Below are 20,026 nucleotides of genomic sequence, written 5' to 3'. Positions count from 1 at the left end.
GGGTGTGAGAGATGGAGTGCTGTTTCCAGGACACATCTCTTTGAAAAGGGGGTGGAGTAAAAAAAAGTGCTGAATCAGCCAAGGTATAACCTGTTTGAATTTAATCTCCTCCTCATTGGATCAGGAAGTTGTTTCTTTGGAGCTCTCCGTGGTACTGCAACCACTGGGCTGCCTTGCCAAAATCTATGCTTCCTAGTGCTATAGCAGAGGCTATAATTAAGAGACCCCATTAGAACACTGGATGAATGAGGTTTTATATAGTACAGGAATTGATAACAACTTGAGAGACTTCTAAGAAATAATACACTTTTTTATTATCCGCCTTTATCAGCTTTGCCAGAAAATAGAAAACATCAACTTTTTGCTTTGCAACAATGTCTTTTAGATGCAAGTATCCCCTGGGAAAGAAAGAAAGTTTGTCCAAATGAAATAGTATATAATCAGCGAGCTATATTTCGTTGTAAATAATAACGTTAGAAGTAACAAACTGTAGACTGCCAAGTAAAACCAGGATTCTGAAATAAATCTGTCTGGTTTCTGAAGCCTATAATTAGTGCAAAAGATTTAACCTACACGGTGCCAAATATGCATCTTTTACAAGATTCCAGAAAATATGCAGCACTTGCCTATGAAAGATATATAACCAAGGCTAGCTGCCCAAATTGCTTGGTCTTTGAGAAGGTGTTAATTCTTTGAAGTGGGAGTATGGAATGCCAACAAAAATTTAAAATGGTTTTTTTTAAAAAAAAAAAATGTGTTGTTTTAGTATGGCTTTGGGATAATTTTATATCCTATAAAAACACTGGGATAGGAAAAGCACATTTCTAAAACATGCCCTTTTCATATCAGCTGACAATTATTTCTACAGCAACCTGCTTCATTCTATCCCTGATATTTGTTTTATAAAACTGGAGTAGCAGGGCAGATAAAAAATTGTATAGCTACTTCCCATTAAGAGGAGGGAGCTGTTATTTTCTCATGTACTCCATTTAGCTAATTGTGGTTTATAAATCTTTTTGTCTTTCTAACAAAGGATTTTGACTGTTTGAATCATGACTGAGTTACATGCATTGAACTAAGCTGTGTTTGATTTAACTGTGGTTTAAGAATACACCAAAATTAACTGGATTTGCATATGCTAAGTCATAAATTGGAATGTACAAATGACAATGCAGTCACACACCTAAACCATATGGACTATGTGTTAGGTGTTTAAACCTGGCCAATGTTGTCCTTGGATCTGGATGAATATTGGTAGTTGATTTTGTAATTGATTTGTTATGGTGATCTTAGGTAACTTCTAAACAGAAGTTGCCAAAATCTCTTGAACCACAAAAAGATCTAAAATAAAATTACTGGTTTCAAATAAGTTCATAAATTGTATGTGGTAGGTAAGATAGCTTAGTTTTCCAACAAAAAAAATCTTATGGGAAAGAGACACAATAGATAGGTTATTATTATACCTGATTTTAGTCATTCCTGTGTTAAATCTACAGTTGTTGCATTTGTGTGCAAATATAGTACTAATTGATTATTCTTGAGCAGGGGTGGGATGCTACCAGTTTGGCCTGGTTCTATAGAACTGGTTGTTAAGATTCCTGGTAGTTCGGAGAACTGGTAAAACGGGCCCCTGGCTGGCCCTGCCCCTCTCCACCCACTCCTCTGTTCCCTGCCCTGTCAGTCTTTATTGCGCAACATCGTGCACATGCACAACAATCACTCCCCCGCCCAACCTGCCCAGTCACTCCTTATAGCGCATGTGTGCTACATTGCTTCCCACATTTTCCCACCCACTGCCATCACTTCCAGCAGCAGTCGCCAGCCAGCCAGCCATCACTGCCTGCCTTCCACCACTTGATCTCCCTAAGTGAGTGAGGCTCTGCAAGCCCCGGTCGCCTACATGCCGCTGCTGCCACCAGTCCCAATTGAGTCCTGATTCCTGGGCTGGCCTAGGCCACCACTGCCGCCCTCGCCTTTGCCGCCACAAGCCCTGGTTGAGTCCTGCATCCTGGGCCGGCCTAAGCTGCCACTGCCATGCTGCCACCCTCAGCGCTCATGGCCTAGTTAGCTTTCCCCTCAACCATCCCTGTCTGTCTTGCTTAGCCACTAGTGCTGCGGCTCCATGTGGCACTCTTGGCCTAGCAAACTCCCCCCCCCCCCCACTTGCCTGGTTTGCTGGTGGTCAAGAGGAAGCCGAACCAGGGCTGATCCGTCCCCACCATCCTGCATCTTGCCCCTGTCTGGATTCTCCGCAGCTGGTGGGCCTTGGCTGCTCAGTATGGGGGTGGGGTGGGAGCGACCAAGGAGCACGATGCTATGCTGCCCATATCGTCCCTTGCCTGCTACCCCTTCCCTCTGCCACCTGTTAGCCTGCATGCTTTGGCTGAATGCGGGCTGCCGCTGTGAGAAATATGCGAGTCAAGTCTCGCTAGAGCGAATCTTCCTTCTCCGCCATCAGCCTTATCTTCCAGCCCATGGAGCTCACACAGCGGTGGCCTGCACTTGGCTAAAACACTCAGTCCGTTGAGGGAGGGGCGATGCGGGCGGCTTAGCCTCATGCTTCCTAGTTGCCTCCCACACACACACCCCAGCAGCCTGTGGAGGCAATGGGTGGGCTGTTGGCAGGCTTTCCCCAGGCGGCAGGGAGGCTCTCTGTTCTCCCACAGCATTGTCCAGATCAGGCAAGGAGGGTGCCTCACATGAGGGGCTGTCCGGGGCAAGTCAGTGGCCTCAGACAAGTCAGGTTCTTCCTGGGGGCTGTGATGGTTGGGAACTGGTGAGGAGGAGAAGGAGGGGGGGGGGGGTCTGGGTCTTTGGGATTCCTTTTGAGTTCATCATCTGGGTTCTCCCTTGGCCAGCTGGGGGGGGCATCTGCTTTTGTGGACAGGGAGGTTGCTGGGGTGGCAGTGCTGGGCCATGCACGGCCCCCCCGCCACATCTGCAGGGGCCTTTTCCTCAGTCATGCCCCTATGGCAGTGGGACCCTTGCCCACCACCTCGCACCCTGCCTGACCTGTGGCAGCCTTGGCGCAGCCTGCTCTTCCTGGTGGCGGGTGCTGCAGAGCGGCATGGCAGCTGGAGGCCATGTCTGGGGCTCAGTCTGCTTCTCTTTCATCCATAACCCCACACCCTGCCCTACCTGTAGCGGCTTTGGCATGGCCTGCTCTTCCTGCCAACGGGCGGTGCCAAGTGGCCAGAGTGACGGCAGGGAAAGTGCGTTGCTGGGAAGTAAGTTAACGAGTGACAGAAGCATGTGTGTGTCTGTGTTTCAGGTGGATCTCCTAGCTTTAGAAGGAGAGAGGGAAGGAGGAAGGGAAGAGATAGAGAGAGGGGGGAAGAGAGAGAGAGAAGAAAGAGAGAGGGAAAGAGAGAGAGGGGGGGGAAAGAGAAGGAAGAGGCAAGAAAGAAAAGAAAAAAGGGAAAGAAAGGAAGAGAAAGGAAGAAAGGGGAGAGACAAAGAAAGGGGGAATGGAAGGAACAGACAGAAAGAAAGAGGGAGAGAGGAGAAAGTGAATGATATATATGGATGGATAGATAGATATATGGAAGGAGGGACGGAGAGAGAGAGAATCAAACAGGAGAGGAAGGAAGGACACAAAACCTGGCTTTAGAAGACTCTTTGAAATAGCTTGCATGGAAGGGATCTCTGAGATCATCTTCTAGTCCAACCCCCTGCTCCAGCAGGGGATTGTTGAGGTAATTCCCCGTTAGGAGAATGAGTGCACACAGGGAGACCTAGTGAGAGTAATGTTGAATAACACACACACAGCACACAGCTACGCTGTATAGTAAAATGTAGGTTTTACTTCCAGCAAACGGTTAAGCAAAGTCCAACAAACAGCCCAAGTCATACATGAATATAGCAGTCAGTTTTCAGTCCAGGGATAATCCAATAACAAAGTCCAGTATCAAAAACAGTTTAGTAGAAGACTCACATCAAATCCAAGAATAATGATGATCAGTAACAGTCAATAGGGAAATGCAGGAACGGCAACACTCTCGGAAACCAGGTTTCTGGCTCCATCTTATGGCCGTTTGAGGAACCACACCCAATTACAATTTTAGCATTCCCTTAAAGAGACAGTATTAAAATGTCTATCCTGGTTTATATATTTCCAACCCAATTGTTAGGTGATTTACATTCCTAACAGGGATCCTTACAGAATTATAGAATAGCAGGGTTAGAAGGTGTGTGTGCGCATGCGCATGCATAGCCGTTAAAACTCCAAAAACAGGTCAAGTAGCTCTGGGGAGGTCTGTCATAAATTAGAACACTTGCTAAGCAACCAGCCATTAAGCGAGGACCACTTGTATTTGGTTTGCCAGTCACATGAGCACCAAGCCACACCTACCCACTCATGTGACCACGAAACCACCCTGGTCACATAACCACCAAACCATACCCACAAATTAAGCCACGCCTACAGAACCGATTGTTAAAAAATTTGAATCCCACCCCTGCTCTTGAGTTTATAAAATCCCATAGCTATATTTGCACAATAGTTTAATCTAGAACAAATCCTAATAAATAAACACAATGGATGGACTTTTTCATTTTGTCACAATCAAGTTATAAGTGACTAAAGAAAAAAATATTAAGCAGAAGGATTTATGTCATGTACCTTCCTCAAATATTATTCTTATTTTTATCTCAAAAACTATGTAAAGCAATAAGCTAATTAACTGGCTTAGTTCAAAAATACTATTTGATTCAATTTGTATACATTTGCACTCTGAAATTTAAGGAGGATATATGTCTGTGAGAGTTTTGGCTTTAAATATATGATGATTGAATTCTTTATTAAGTAGTTTGCTTCTAGCTGACAGCGGAAGTTGTATTCTTCAATATTTTTGAGGGCACTAGGAGATTGTTCTGTAGTAAAATTCTTTAGATATATTTAGAGTTCAGATTGTATCTCATCTTCAACAATATAGTTGCCCAACAAAATGTTTAACCTAACTAGAACTTATACTAAATGTAATTTGTACTTTGATACACTTCCTTGGATAGGATTGGTTCACAGGAATTGGCTGTGCATAACAACAATTTTCAAATCATAGCCTATTGAAATTTAAAGCAAGGTTGAAGAGCCAGCTGCTGACATCTGTTGAAAATTCTATACATAAATTATTCTCGGGCTGAAAATATATTTTAGTCTTCTCTTTCTCCAAATTTTAAACGAAGTAGAATAAAGTGAAGCTTCATCTACTGTTTGCCTTTATTGTGCCCAAATGGAAAAAGATGTAAAATGAAGATAAGCTCTTCAAAACTGGTTTTTAATGTGAATAAATACTGCCTTTTGTATACTGTTAAGGTAAGGATTTGTGTGTGTCTGTGCATATATGTGTTTGTTAAATTGCTGATGCTCGCAGGATTTCAGAAGGGCTGAGTGGTTTATGTCTTCAAACTTCCATCAATTCCAACTTGTACACTACTTGGCAAGGGAAGTAGGAGTTCACATCTCTGCTTGTATTTATCAATATACTGTACCTTCCTGCTTCACTATGTATAAATATATGTTCTTTTTGGGTCTAGGACAGCTTGCTGTAGCCCACCCACCATGGCCAACTCACCATGGCCAACTCACTGCAGAATAACTTGCTGCGCCCAACTTGCTGTGGGACAACTCACTGTGCGGCAAGAGATTCACTAATATTGAAGAAATGGTAGAATAAAATCATTAAAGAAAGGATGCAAAAAGATGGACAAAATGAAATGTGAATGACAAAAATTAAAATATTTTTCTAATTTAAAAAGAATTAAATTGAATTCTTCCACAGCGAATTGGCCTGCAACGAGTTGACCGAGTGACTTGGCAGAGGCGAGTTGGCTGCAATGAATTGTCCCATTCCATTTTTGTTGTTGTTCACACATCACTTTGTATTAATTTTAGCTTTTGCACTTTGCTGGCACCGCTGAAGTATGTCAAATGATTGTACTTGTTATACCCATGATGGCAAACCTATGGTACGCATGCCACAGGTGGCACGCAGAGCTATTTGTGCCGGCACGCAAGCAGCAGGCAAACTTACCTCACTGTGCATGCGTGCATCTCACAGCTGATTTTCGGCTGGTTTGAGGCCTTTTTTGGCCTCCCAGAGGCTTGAAAAAAGCCTCTATAGGCTGAATAGGCCCGTTTCATCACTTCCTGTAATACTGGAAGTGACAAAAACGGGACTATTATTTGTCCTGCAAAGCCTGCAGAGGCTTTTTTTCAAGCCTCTGGGAGGCTGAAAAAGGTCTCAAACCGGCTGAAAATCAGCTGTGAGGTGCAGTGCAGGTAAGAGGGCAGCGACGGGGTGGGGGTGGGGGCGCATTGCCTTCTGGGTACTGGCATATGAGCACAGGAGCCCAAAAAGGTTAGCCACCACTGTGTTATACTATGTATTGCATAATCTCTGCCTTAGTGCAATTAATGCTGTGAATCTAGAAGAAAAGAAAATATGGTGGGTAATATTAAGAAAAGGCTACTATTTTTAGGATTCCTAGTAGTGTTTTAATACTATAAGAAGCTCTCATGAAGAAGAAATCCCCGAAGTATTTAGCAGGATTGGACCATGTTGTGCTATGAAGCAATGTTTGCATTTGGCATGGCATGATAGGCAAGGTACCCATTTTGTCATAGTTACTTGCAGGTTAGACCACCACAGCTGCCAAAACAGGGTTCAAAATAGCTTTGTGTTTTATGCCGATGGAGATTCTCAATCATTCAGATCATGGTTCCCTGTAGAAGCTATTTCAATGAGAAGCAAAACATTTTCAAGGGAAAAAACAAACAAGAAATCCAGTTGCCTTTTGAAAAGCACCTTTGGGACAGCTTTTTATTATAACATAATCAGAGTTGGAAGGGACCTTGTAGGTCATCTAGTCCAACCCTCTGCCCAAGCAGGAGACCCTACACCATTTCTGACAAATGGCAGTCCAATCTTCTTGAAAGCCTCAAGTAATGGCGCTCCCACAACTTCTGAGGGCAAGCTGTTCCATTGGTTGATTGTTCTCCCTGTCAGAAAGTTTCTCCTTATTTCCAGGTTAAATCTCTCCTAGTTCAGTTTCCATCCATTATTCCTTGTCTGGCCTACAGGCGCTTTAGAAAATAGCTTGACTCCTTCCTCCCAGTGGCAGCCCCTCAAATATTGGAAGAGCGCTATCATGTCTCCCCTGGTCCTTCTCTTTACTAGACTAGCCAAGCTCAGTTCCTGCAACCGTTCGTTGTATGTTTTAGCCTCCAGTCCCCTAATCATCCTGGTTGTTCTTCTCTGTACTTTTTCTAGAGTCTTAACATCTTTTTTATAATGTGGTGAACAAAACTGGATGCAGTACTCTAGGTGTGGTCTTACTTAGGCTTTATAGAGTGGTATTAGTACTTCCCTTGATCTTGACTTTATCCCTCTGTTAATACAACTTAGGATTGCATTAGCTTTTTTGGCTACTGCTGCACACTGCTGGCTCATATTTAGCTGGTTGTCCACTAAGACTCCAAGATCCCTCTCACAGTTACTGCTATTGAGCCTGGTTTCACCCAGTCTATATGTGTACTTTTGGTTTTTCTTACTTAGTAAAGTATAGGACTTTACTTTTCTCTACATTGAATTTCATTTTGTTAGATACGGCCACTGTTCTAGTCTGTCAAGATCCATCTGGATCTTGAGCCTATCTTCTTGGGTGTTAGCTATTCCTGCCAGCTTAGTATCATCTGCAAATTTGGTAAGTTCCCCTTCTATTCCCTCATCTAAGTCGTTAATGAAGATATTGAAGAATACTGGGCCTAAGACAGAACCTTGTGGCACCCCACTGCTTACTTCCCTCCATGTAGACTTAGACCCATTAAGGACTACTCATTGAATACAGTTTGCCAGCCAGTTGCGAGTCCATCTAGTGGTGGTGCTATCTATTCCACCTTTTTCTCACTTTCTAAGAAGTAGGTTGTGATCTACTTGGTCGAATGCCTTGCTGAAATCTAAATATATTACGTTCAGAGTATTTTGCTGGTCTACTAATTTAGTCACTGTGTTGAAGAATGAAATAAGATTGGTTTTGCATGATCTGTTCTTAACAAACCCATGCTGACTGCTAGTTATTACTTGTTTCTAGATGTTGGCAGATCTGTTTTTTTATTATCTTTTCCAGTATCTTCCCGGGTATTGATGTTAGGCTGATTGGTCTATAGTTTCCTGTGTCTGTTTTTTTTCCCTTTTTTGAAGTTGGGAACCACATCAGCTCTTTTCCAGTCCTCTGGTAGTTCCCTGGTGCTCCAGGATTTTTGAAAAATATGGTGCAGTGGTTCTGAAATGACCTCTGCCAGCTTCTTTAAAACTGGGATGTAATCCATCAGGCCCCGGTGATTCATTTTCATCAAGATCAGAAGGTGTTCTCTTACTATTTTTTTTTGCTTATTTTAACTTTTATTTCTGGTCTGTCTTTTACAGTTATATTTTTGGTGGGTTGAGCTATAGTTTCTTTTTGCATGAAGACAGATGCAAAGAATGAGTTAAGCAGTTCTGCTTTCTCTCTGTTGCCTGTTACTTCCTTGCCGTCTTCTCTCTTTAGTGGACCAACTGTTTCCTTGATTCTTTTCTTGTTATTTATATGTTGGAAGAAACTTTTTTTTATTATCTTTGACTTTTGTTGCAAGTCTTTGTTCGTTCTGAGCCTTTGCTATACTGACTTGTCTTTGCAGATTCTGGCTATCTGCTGATATTTTGCCTTAGTTGTATGTCCTTCTTTCCATTTTTGTACTTGTCCTTTTTTTCTTTGTGCATCTTTGTGCAGCCATGCTGGTTTCTTCTTGGATTTCTTGTTTTTCTTTCTCAGTGGTATTGTGCTGGTCTGGGCTTCTATGATCATAATTATGTGTCAATGCAGTCTACATTCCAGCTATGTTCCTCCACAAATTTTAACATTTCTTCTTTAAAAAAAACTTTTATTTTTGCTTCTCAATCATTTTAAAAATTTATTCTATGGTAGCTGTGTGTGGGGTTCTTTTGGTTATAACCTTGGTATTTTTATTCCATTTTTATGTTCTATGTTTTGTTAATCATTGCTTAAATAACAGAATTATAACTTGCTAATGATAGGTAAGTTACCAAAAAACAAAAACCCAGAATAAGAAATCAGTCTTCCTAAACTGTTTCCTGGATTAATTTCCCACTTTACAATTTTTGTTTACTTCAGAGAGACAAAAGTACCCAATAAGCCACTGTATACTTTTGCAAGGTGAATTCCCTCTCTATTTGCACACACTTCTCCAACATAAAAGGAATAATTTTCCATTCTTCACAAGGCAGTACTTGACAAGTTTAAACTCAGGTTAAATATGAAGGCTCACTGCATAAAAATCAACGTTTAATCTGCTTTTGAAGTTGGTGATCAATGGATTTCAGGTGTTCTACAGTAGTAGCTGCCAATGAATAGGGGTGGGTGCAAAACACAAAGCTTGGTTGTTTTGAGCAGTAATCCCAACTATTGTAGTTTTTAAAAAAGGCTTTCTTTCCTGATCTTTTGACTGATTAAGATTGCCTCTCTTCTATGCACACTTTTATGGAATATTATTGGGTGGCTGTGTATCCCAGTCTACATATTAGCCAAATATTAACTCTATTTGATCTATGTTTTTCTAAGATAACTGAGTAGAAATACCTAGTCTTGGTCTGTGGGTAGGTGGCCTTTAGAACAATGAAAGTTGGGTACTCCTGTCCATATCAGTGGTTCCAGACTAGAATGTATCATTCTACCTTCACCTGGCAGATCAGTCTTGCTGATCTGAGTTTGAGCATTTTTAGAATGTCTAAAGGGTTAAGGTGAAAAACTGACTCAATTGTATCTGAAGCCATTGAGATATATTTGGTTTATCCAGTTTTAAAAACACATCTGTCTTTATTCCATTATCAAAACTAGTATTGTTAACCACCTAATCCCTTTGGAGTCAAGTACTGATATCCTATTTCATTGATAACTGAGTACTTTTAGGGACATAATTGAACGAAACTCAGATAATTGAATAAAAAAATGATAACAGGCATCCTGATAACAATGTTACCACAGTTTCATCTTTTAAAAAAGCAGTTTTCAGTGCAGTTGTTAGATCTGGCTATCTGTGTAACTGGAGATGGTGCTTGAATAGGCAGTTTGTTCATAAAGACATGTATCTACAATTTTCCCCAAGGCATAATTCCTGGTCTTGTTTGCAGCAGACCACATCCTGCCTTTTTTTTTTCATTTGAGTATCAAATAATCTTCCTAACTGTTCTAAGTCTTAGTTACATTTCCTTAAAAAAGGGTGTGTGTGGCTTTTCTGGATGGAGACTGCACACCTGCCGTATTCCCTCCAAACAGTATTTGTCTGTTGGGGATGTTTGTTTGGCTGTACAGTTGTTGACAAGTTTTAGATATTATTCCTAAAACTGTTTTTCAGCTGTAGGAATTGTACTGTCTCCCCAGAATTGACACATTTAAGTATCTTTTAGGTTTTCCAAACAATTTTTTTTCTCTAGTAATGATGTGGATAAGAGGAGAGGACACTACTGTGAAAAGAGAAATGAGAGCTGGTGTGGTATACTGGTTAAATTGTTGGACCAGACACAGAAAATTCTGATCAGTCACAAAATATCATTGTGTAACTTTGAGCCAGTCGCTCATTCTCTCAGCACCACCTGCGTCACAGGGTTGTTGCGAAAGAAAATAGGAGGAGGGAGCTGTATGCATGCTACCTTATGGTTCTAATTAAAGGCAGAATATATGTCAAATAAATACATGGAAGAGGTCATCAATCAGAAATAAAAACAAGTCTGTTAACATTGTAATGTTCTATAGTATGTTTACATTTGCATTGTGTAAGGTTCTGGACACTGCATATGAAAAGGGATATAACAGAACTAGAAAAATTGCCAGAGAAGGCAGCCAAAATTATTACCTTTCCTATGGGAAAAGGGTAAAATATTGAGGAATTTTTAAGATAGAGAAAATATTATGGAGACATTAATTTACAACTGTAGAGAGAAAGTTGGCATGGAGATTTTCTCCCTGTCTTAAGAAATAGGACCAACGGGCATTTAATTGGAAGGAAGATATAGATCAGATAAAAGAAAACAGTTCATATGGTACTTAATTAATTTTGTAGAGTTCATTATTACAAGACATGATTATGTCTAGTAATTTGTTTGCCTTTGAAAAAAGGCAATAGTAATTTGTTTGCCTTTGGATTCATTCATGGAGGACAGTTCTATAAAAGCCTATTTGTCTTGAAAACTCAATGTAGTTTGTAGATTGGAATTAGACTGTTTTTCCATTCCATTTGCAGAGGAATAATGCATGCTTTTCAAGAACCCCAGAAATGTGTGCTTGGCCATTCTCGGAAGCAAAATGCTGGACTAAGATGGGTCTCGGACCTACCTAGATGGGGTATTCTTAAGTGCTTGCTCAAGCTCAATGTAAAGGAATCCTTACCAGTTTTATGAAATTGTATTTATTTATATACCTTCCTAGGAATCTGCGCCAATAATTGGAAGCCCAGGTACTTTCCCCAAAAGCAATTTGATAAAAGGGTGACTAAAAACTGTCCTGTTACTGAAGATGGGTACTTAAGCCAATCTTTTTCTATTTTTGAGTGGGTTTCCCCTTTGAGAACAGCCATATTTCCTGTTATATTGATATGTAATATGAAGTTTTTATTCAAGTGCTATGCAGAAACTTGATTTAAAGCACAATATGTGTGGTGGCAGTAATCTTAAACTTTTCTAACTTTTAAATCTATAATAGAGCTAGATGATTTAATCTTTCCTACTACTATTTTCATAATGATAAAAAAATGATATTCTTTACATTGCTAATGTTGGTACTCCTTTGCCTAAGTCCTTGATTATATATTTTAAAAACTGAAATCACCACTAGTGGTCTGATACCTTAAATATGGGAACTGTAGACATATTTGAAAGAGATTAACTGTAAATATAAATTTTTTTTTTGTATTAATTGGATCATTGCATAACATGCTATTCCTTTGGAAATGGTCATTACAATTTTACAAATGGAAATATTTTTTGATCTTTATTATTAGTATTAAAGTAATGGTTAGCATGAGGTTTACAGCTTTTACTGAGCATATTTTACAAAGGATAAAAAAAATTACGTTATTCCAGTCAGTGAAGAAGGAATTGCTTGTGTGCAGAAAGTATCTACTATCTCCAAGAAAGGCTGAGATTGGAAATGACCACTGCCCAAAGTCCTAAAGGACTTCTGCACCCTTTGAAGTTGTTGCATTACATCCTAGACAATTTTGTCCTAGGATTGAAAGTTGGCCCCAAGAAGTCCTATTACATTTTAAATAATCTTTGCTACCACTTGTAGCAAACTACAGTTTTGTATTATTTGGAGGAGATCACTGCCTATTGTTATTTATGGCGACAAATAATGTTTAAGAGTGGTTGCTGTAGTGGTAGCAAAACAACTGATGGATGGATAATCTAGTGTAGCGAAGTATGAAAGTGCAATTTGCCAGGTAACTGACTCACAGTGACCCATAGTAGGATTGATCCTATCTTTTAAAATCTTCTTTTAGCGGTAAATGACTTTACTTGCAAGTTGTAAGGGGTTTTAGTGCCATAAATGAACATGGGGTCTAGTTAGTTCTGGTATTCTATAGTGAAATTATAAAATGCTTGAGAATAACTGAGAACAGTGTGTTTCAAATATGAAGTAGTTTGGGAACCTAGAATTGGAAGTATTCTCATGAGGGTAGATATTAATATATAATAAAAGAATGGTGTTTGTTTAGTTATCATTTATATATATATTTGATACATTTAATGAAGTAAATGAGACATTGCAGATTTTCAATCTCTTTACTGAGTGTTATTTTTCTCTTTTTTTTAAAGCTTCTCCTCTCTTGCTTTTTGCAAACCGTCGAGATGTCAGACTGGTGGATGCCGGTGGAGTGAAGATGGAAGCAACGGTTGTAGTCAGTGGTTTAGAAGATGCTGCTGCAGTGGACTTCCTTTATTCACAGAATGTTATTTACTGGACAGATGTGAGCGAAGAAGCTATCAAACAGACTTATTTTAACCAAAGTGGGAATCTTGTACAGAGTGTCATTGTTTCAGGGCTGCTTTCTCCAGATGGCTTGGCATGTGACTGGATTGGGAAAAAATTGTACTGGACTGACTCAGAAACAAATAGGATTGAAGTTGCTAATCTCAATGGAACATCTAGGAAGGTTCTTTTCTGGCAAGATCTTGACCAGCCAAGAGCAATTGCCCTGGATCCAGCTCATGGGTAAGCACCCCGTATTTTTAAACTTTCACATTCATTTGCAGGATCATAGTTGTTTTCGACTTGCCAAACAAAATACAATCTCTTCTCACAAATGTTGTTTACTCAAGGTATTTTTCTCCGAATGTATGCTTACATTTAAATAAAACATAGGATGAGGAATGGGAAGTCATAGAAGAACATCCTGACTAATGCGCCAAATAAAACATTTAAAAAATATTATTTTTCCAGCTTAGAATTCTTTAAAACTTTATAAACTTTAAACTTTATAGCTTTTAACATTATAAAACTTTACAATGTTGTGATTTATCTATAATTAATGTGGCTGGTGAAAAAAAAATTAGGGAGATTGCCTGCTAAAATACATGATAGATTCAGTTTTGCAAATCTGCAACATTGGCTTTTCACTGAATCTTAATAAGTTTTCAAATACCGTGTTTGAGGTAAGAAGGGATCCAATAGTTTGAGATATAAAGAGTGGGTTTATTGACATATAAAATTTGCTTCTGCAGTACAGAGGAGCAATCAATCAAAAGTTTGATGCAAGAAAAAATGGTGTGCCATTAAGTTGGTTTAGACTCTTGGTCTAACACTAGAATTTAGGAGATTTTCTAGAAAAGCATTTCTTTATAAAATAAGGGAGGATGGAAATGAAATTTCTGTACTTTTCATCAAGGTTAAGACTGACCACAGATCTTTTTGAGAGCAAAATGTAGAGCTTAAATAGTTGAGAATTAAATCATTCAGTTCATAAAACTGTATATTTATTAATAATAACTTGCTTCAGTTAGATCCACTGTGTAGTTCAGAAATAATGCTTTCAATTACTTGAATTCCCAATTATCCAAATATTCTGGTTAACCACACCTAACAGCAGTTCTGGCATCCAAGTTAGTGGGTTCTAATATTAGAGAGCAGGAAAAGAATCTTCTCATTTTGTCATTGGGGAAGAGATATTGTAGATGTTGGGAAAAAAAATAGATCCATGCCCCCTTTTCTTAATTATCCTGCTTTAGGAATTCTGAATTATTTAATTGCCCAGGGGATTCCCTTCCAGAGGCTGTAGACTGAAGCTTTAATGTATAAATATGGCTGCATCTTGCAAGGTCGGAAGTGGGATGGGGGAAGTTAGGTGGGAGGCTGCCGCAGCATCATTGCAGTCGGTTGTAACAGCAGGCAGGTTGCCTAGCACTCAAAATTTTGTTCTGAGGCACTAACTTTGGGTAAGAGTCATACCTCCCTTCATTCGGCATCACCCATCATAATTTCGAATGGTCACTGAATAAATTTGTGGTAAGTCAAGGACTACCTGCATGTATTTTATTATTAGCCTTGTTTCTCATTGTAAAAACAATTATATTAAACTATTCATTATAAATATAGGGTCAAAACTATTTGTAATTTGTGAAAATTACTCTTGAAATACATATTATAAGCATGTTGGTCATAACAGCATAATAGTCATAATGAATCATCTTAATAAAATTATCCTGCCTGTAAGGCCCAAGCTCTTATGAGATGGAAATTGTCTTGTATAAGCAGAATACTGGGAAGCAAGAGATTGAGGGCAGGGTTGAGTAATGGTGAAGCTGACAGGGTACAAGAGAGTATTCATCCTAATGAGAGAATTTGATAATATCCTTCCCACCCACAACCTGCCTTGTACACACAATTAATATAGTGGTGATTTGTGGTTGAGTATGCTAGCATTGCAAAAATAATACAAATAGGAAGACCAATATTATATCTCTTATTGTTCCTTGAGAAGAAGTTATCCACTTTTTGGGATGCATATAATTTATATATAATATTGATCATCTAATTTATATGTAAGATTGATCATTATATAAATCATGTAATTTATATATAATATTGATCATGAGGGAGATGTTTATATCCAGGATCTTCTTATGAGATGTCTTTAACCATAAAATAAACAATCTAAACATTTTATTTGCACTTGCCTGCCAATTTGTCCAAATGAAGCTGTAATGATCAGATTCAGATCCATTTATTAATATGGCTACCAACATTTTACAAATTCATTGTCAGGATCTTGCCTTCCTAACTCTTATTCTCTCTGTTGAAGAGTTTAAGAGTTATTTAGAAATTCATTCTGATTCATATTGACTGTGGTAATGTTCATTTGTTGGTCTGTTTTTCTATTCTCAATTCATTATTATTGTTCGCAAGTTTTAGTTATTTTATTTATTGATTTCAGTATTTTCACTATTTGGTGATGGGTAAAGTATTTCATGTTTGTTGCTGCTCCTCCTTTTGCTTGGGCCCATTATTCATCCCTAAGTTTAAGTTTTCCTGACATGACTTCTTAATTAATTTTCCTTAAATATTCAGTTGGCCTTTTCTTAATCTTAAATTAAGAAATTATTTAAAATGAATGACTTCTTACCTCTGATTCCCTCTTTGATACATTACTTGGTGTTGTTTCTTTCATATTTCTAGCTAATTAGTGCTTTGCTTTATAATTTCATTCTTTCACTCTGGTTCCTGTCTTAGGTAAAATATGTATTCGGTACTTTCCCTTCTTTTTTCACCTCAGTTATCACATGATGTTTTGTTTTAGATTCTAAACCTGCAAGCAGGGCTTAATGATTCCCCCCCCCATGCATGCATGCATATTAAATATATTATATTTTCTCTGATATACTTGTCCTTCCCAGAATCCTCAATTTAAATGCAAATAAGCTTTGAACCCACAAAGAACACAGTTACTTAGCTCTGGTATGTAGTAACAATGCTGACTTGTATAGCCCTAATTGTCCCAAGATTCTGAGACTCAAAATATAATCTTGGGCCAAGGTAATTGACAGGTTTTCATTAGGCATCTTTAATGCTATTTTTTAAATGTTTCATAGGTCTAGAAAGGATAGGTGTGAGCTGCTATATGGAAAACAGAATTTTGGAGTCTTTGCAAAGACATGTGTAAGACATTAAGTTACATGGAAGTTGATTGGTTTAGTTGACAAACTTTAGAACTTAAAAAACTTAATAGTTCTGCAAAATGCTAGACCATTCACAAAAAAGAAGGCCCTGATTCTAGGTTTATAATGTATGGTAAAACAGTGTCTTTCTATTTTTTTGCTATTTAAAAAGACCTATACAGCTTAAATTTGTTACTTAAAAAGATCTAGACAATTTATGTGCTAGGCTGAAATGAATAAAGTGGAATTTAAGTGGCAGAAATATAAAACCAGTAATTGGATAGGAAAATGGGGCAGTATAAGATGGGAAAGTACATGATGTGGGAGACAAGAGACTTGTCTTAGTAGCAGTGCATGTGAAAGGAATTTGGGAATCTTTGTTGATCCCAAATTAAATATGAACCAGCACTGTGATGTAAGAATGTGTTATTTTTGAATGTATTAGCAGGATTAAAGATTCTAGAACACAGAGAATAATAAATCTAATCTAGCCTGCATTGGTCAATTCCTACTTGAAATACTCAGATCTAATTCTAAACATCCTGACTGAAAAGTGCAGTCACAAAAAGGAGCAAGTTCAACAAAAAAGTTAACATTAAGTGGTGATGGGTTAATCTGAGATAAAGATCCAGCTTGGTCTAATTCAGGGATGCATCACGGGCTGGCGATGCCCCACCCTGTTTATTGAAGGAGAAAAAAAGTCCCAATATGTCACGTGACACCGCCATTATGATGTGAGTTTGACACCCCTGGTCTAGCAGTTAAGGCACTAGATTAGAAAGCAGGAGATCTTGAGTTTTTAGTCTTGCTTTAGCTATGAAAGTTTGGGCCAGTCATTTTCTCTCAGCCTAACTTACCTCACAGGATTGTTGTGAGGAAAATAAGAGAAAGAAGGTGTGTTCCATAGGTATGCTGCCTTGGGTTATTTGTAAAAAAAGTATAAAGTGGGATATACCTTTTAAAAAATAAAAAATAAAATTCTAGTATTTGTGTGTTTGGGGATATGGTACTGTGGGAGATATTCTGGTTTTTTTATGTGTATCCTATATCCTGTTATTAAATTTTGAGCAGTTCATCTAAATATTTATACTAATAAAAAGCAGTGGCATGCTTTTATTCTAACAATTGGTTTTATTGAATATTAAGGCTTTTGTTGTTTGAGATATTACGAAGCAAGAATGCCACCTTGTCCTACTTTCCCTGCTCCCTTAATCTAACAAATTTCTCTGTACCAAGCTGTTTTATGGAAGTAGATTAATGAGGTATGCAGAGTATTTACATGTGTCTTTGATAATAGTAAAAGCTAGTTCTTTACCTTACTTTCTAATTTTTTTTCATCTTTGCATGGATCTATTGTCATTTAGCTTACTATCTTTTGCTTTGCATACATGTTCTGTATTTAAGTGTTTAATGGGGCAAAATTTAGCAAAAGTTCCAGTGGATGTACAATGTATGGGAAGCCCTAATCACATTTGAAAAGTAGATCATTTTGTGTTCCTTTCAGGCAATATTTGAATGTATTTCTTTTAAGAAAATCCATTTATAATGGTAATTGGTTGTGTATTTACTCTCCAATCCTGTTGTGGAACTTGTTTGTTGCTTTTCTTGGTGGGGGAAGGAGAAGAGGAATAATAGTGGCTTGAGGTCTGTCCTTGTGGAATTAACTCTTTAACAGCTGCATTCCTTGTCTGTCTTTGTGGCATCCATCCCACCCCTTTTTTTTTCTTTTCACAGTTCATTCCTACCTTGGTTGTAAAAGGCTCCTTAGTGTTTTTTCTGCACAATTTGAAATTGAGGATATGCAAGTCTTTTTAAGTAGGTTACTTTTCTGAACTTGCTCCAGAGGCTTTCTGACTCATTTTTAATAAAATAAAAGGTTACTTTGGCAAGTTTGGTATATAGTTTCTTTAGCGTTTGCTAGCATTACCTCCTTGTGTCCCTTGTGATGGTATTTCCATTATAAAACAATACTGTTTTCATTTGGAAACTTTCAATTTTCCTGGAAAACTTGAATTATACTGGCTGCAAAGTTTGTATAGGTTATTTTGTATTACAGTTTTTTTTCCCCGGGGCAAAGTTTCATCCTAACTATGAATATTTCAGTATGTTTATCCAACATCCTATTTTTTTAAATTGATGGCATCTTAGTCTACTTTGGTCATAATTATATTTAATAAATTAGGCATTTATTTTATAAGTAATTTTATTTGAAAATTACATACTTCTGATAAAGTTGGGCTTTTGGAATGTTTTTTTTTATTCTTGGTCAATTGTGTCTAATTCTCAGAAACTGCCTGGATAATACTCTGCAGTTTTCTTGGCAAGGTTTTTCAGAAGTGGTTTGCACAAGAAAATTGTTAATGCTGTATTTCAGTACTGTAATTATAAAGCTGAACATGGCATACATAATTAAAACATTATTAAATATGCGGTAATAGGGAATGATTGGACCTACGCTTAGAGATATTGCAGTTGAGGAAATTTGTAGCTTGTATGGCCATATATTCCACTCAAAAAGTTACCTCTGGATTCTTTGTACTGTACTGTAAATTTAATCAACCACAATCAGTGAATTAGCCACACATTCCAGTTTGAACACCACATTGATTGGATTTGCAGAGTAAACTACAGTAAATCAGAACCAAATTAAACCACACAATGACTTAATACATTATCTGACGAAGCTCTTGAATTATGGCAAGAAGATATACTAATCCTGCTATTCTTTTGTCTGCTTAATCTAAAGTACATCAACTATAGAAATAAACAATTTGGCCTCTCAATATGCTTGATTACAATTCCCATTGGTATGTATGTATTTAAATATTTAGGAGCAATTGCTATAGTTGACATCAGTATAAGAAATGTGCTAAAGACCATCTTTGAAAAATTGCAAATTAATACAGCTTTCTTTATCTTTAGTAAAACATCTGCTCTTGGTTTTCTAAAATCTTATTTTTGTTTCAAACTTTTTTGTTCCTTAATTTAGTTCATGGTAAAAGATAACCTTTTCTTTTTTTTTTTCATTTGTATAAAAGAAGTAGGATTAGGCAAATCCTATTCCACAAACAAAATCATGCTGGGAATTTAGGTATACATCTTTAAAAGATTATTATGATACTTTTCAAGTAACTCTATTCATAGCATAATAACCACAAATTATGCTGAATTGGCAGAGAGTACTAAAATCTAAAGCCATTAGAGCAATAACATTCTTCCCGGATGTTGTAAAATTTATATTTAGTTACAAATATATATATAATATATATACAATGAATATATGAAATGGGATATTAGAAAAGTCAGGACATTATCTGGTTAAACACTTAATAGGGAATCCATCTCTGCTGAATATATTTTTTGAAGAATTGGTTCCAAATTTCAGCTGAATCAAGTTTCATCGTCCCTTCTTAATTTTGTTAAATTTCAGCAATCAAACCCTTTAGCATGGGGTGACAAACTGGATTTCTGTGGGGGCCAAATCAGCATTGCATTTCTCCTCCGTGGGCCGGCTTGCGGGGAGATGGGACGGACACCTCCTGCAGTACCCTGCCAGCCAAAATGGGGCATGGGGGTGCGTGTGACCCCCCGTGTCCCATTTTGGCCAGCAGAGTGCTGCAGGAGGCTGCACAGACAGAACACAGGCCATGGGAGGGGCGTGTGTGGCTCGCTGTGCCCCATTTAGGCTGCCAGAGGCACTGCTGACCAGTCCTTTCCTATTTCCAGGCTGACCCTATGGGCCAGATTTAAGCACCCTTGAGTTTGCACCCCTACTTCAGCAGTATTTGAAGAATGGTATAGGCACATTGTTTAAATTCAGG

The 20,026-nt window shown here is 38.1% G+C and overlaps 1 protein-coding gene across 1 annotated transcript in view; it reads left to right on the top strand.

Annotated features, from left to right (window-relative positions):
- LRP5 (LDL receptor related protein 5) overlaps positions 1 to 20,026 on the top strand; it is a 124,071-nt gene that overhangs the window by 26,703 nt on the left and 77,342 nt on the right. The window contains exon 2 of the mRNA XM_026706677.2: positions 12,870 to 13,266. Coding sequence (XP_026562462.1) covers positions 12,870 to 13,266 — 397 coding nt within the window. The remainder of the gene's footprint in view (positions 1 to 12,869; positions 13,267 to 20,026) is intronic.

This window comes from Pseudonaja textilis, chromosome 1 (assembly GCF_049901715.1).
Source record: "Pseudonaja textilis isolate UNSWEBS1 chromosome 1, rPseTex1.2, whole genome shotgun sequence".
Classification (NCBI taxonomy): Eukaryota; Metazoa; Chordata; class Lepidosauria; order Squamata; family Elapidae; genus Pseudonaja; species Pseudonaja textilis.
This window is presented reverse-complemented; position numbering and strand designations above follow the sequence as displayed.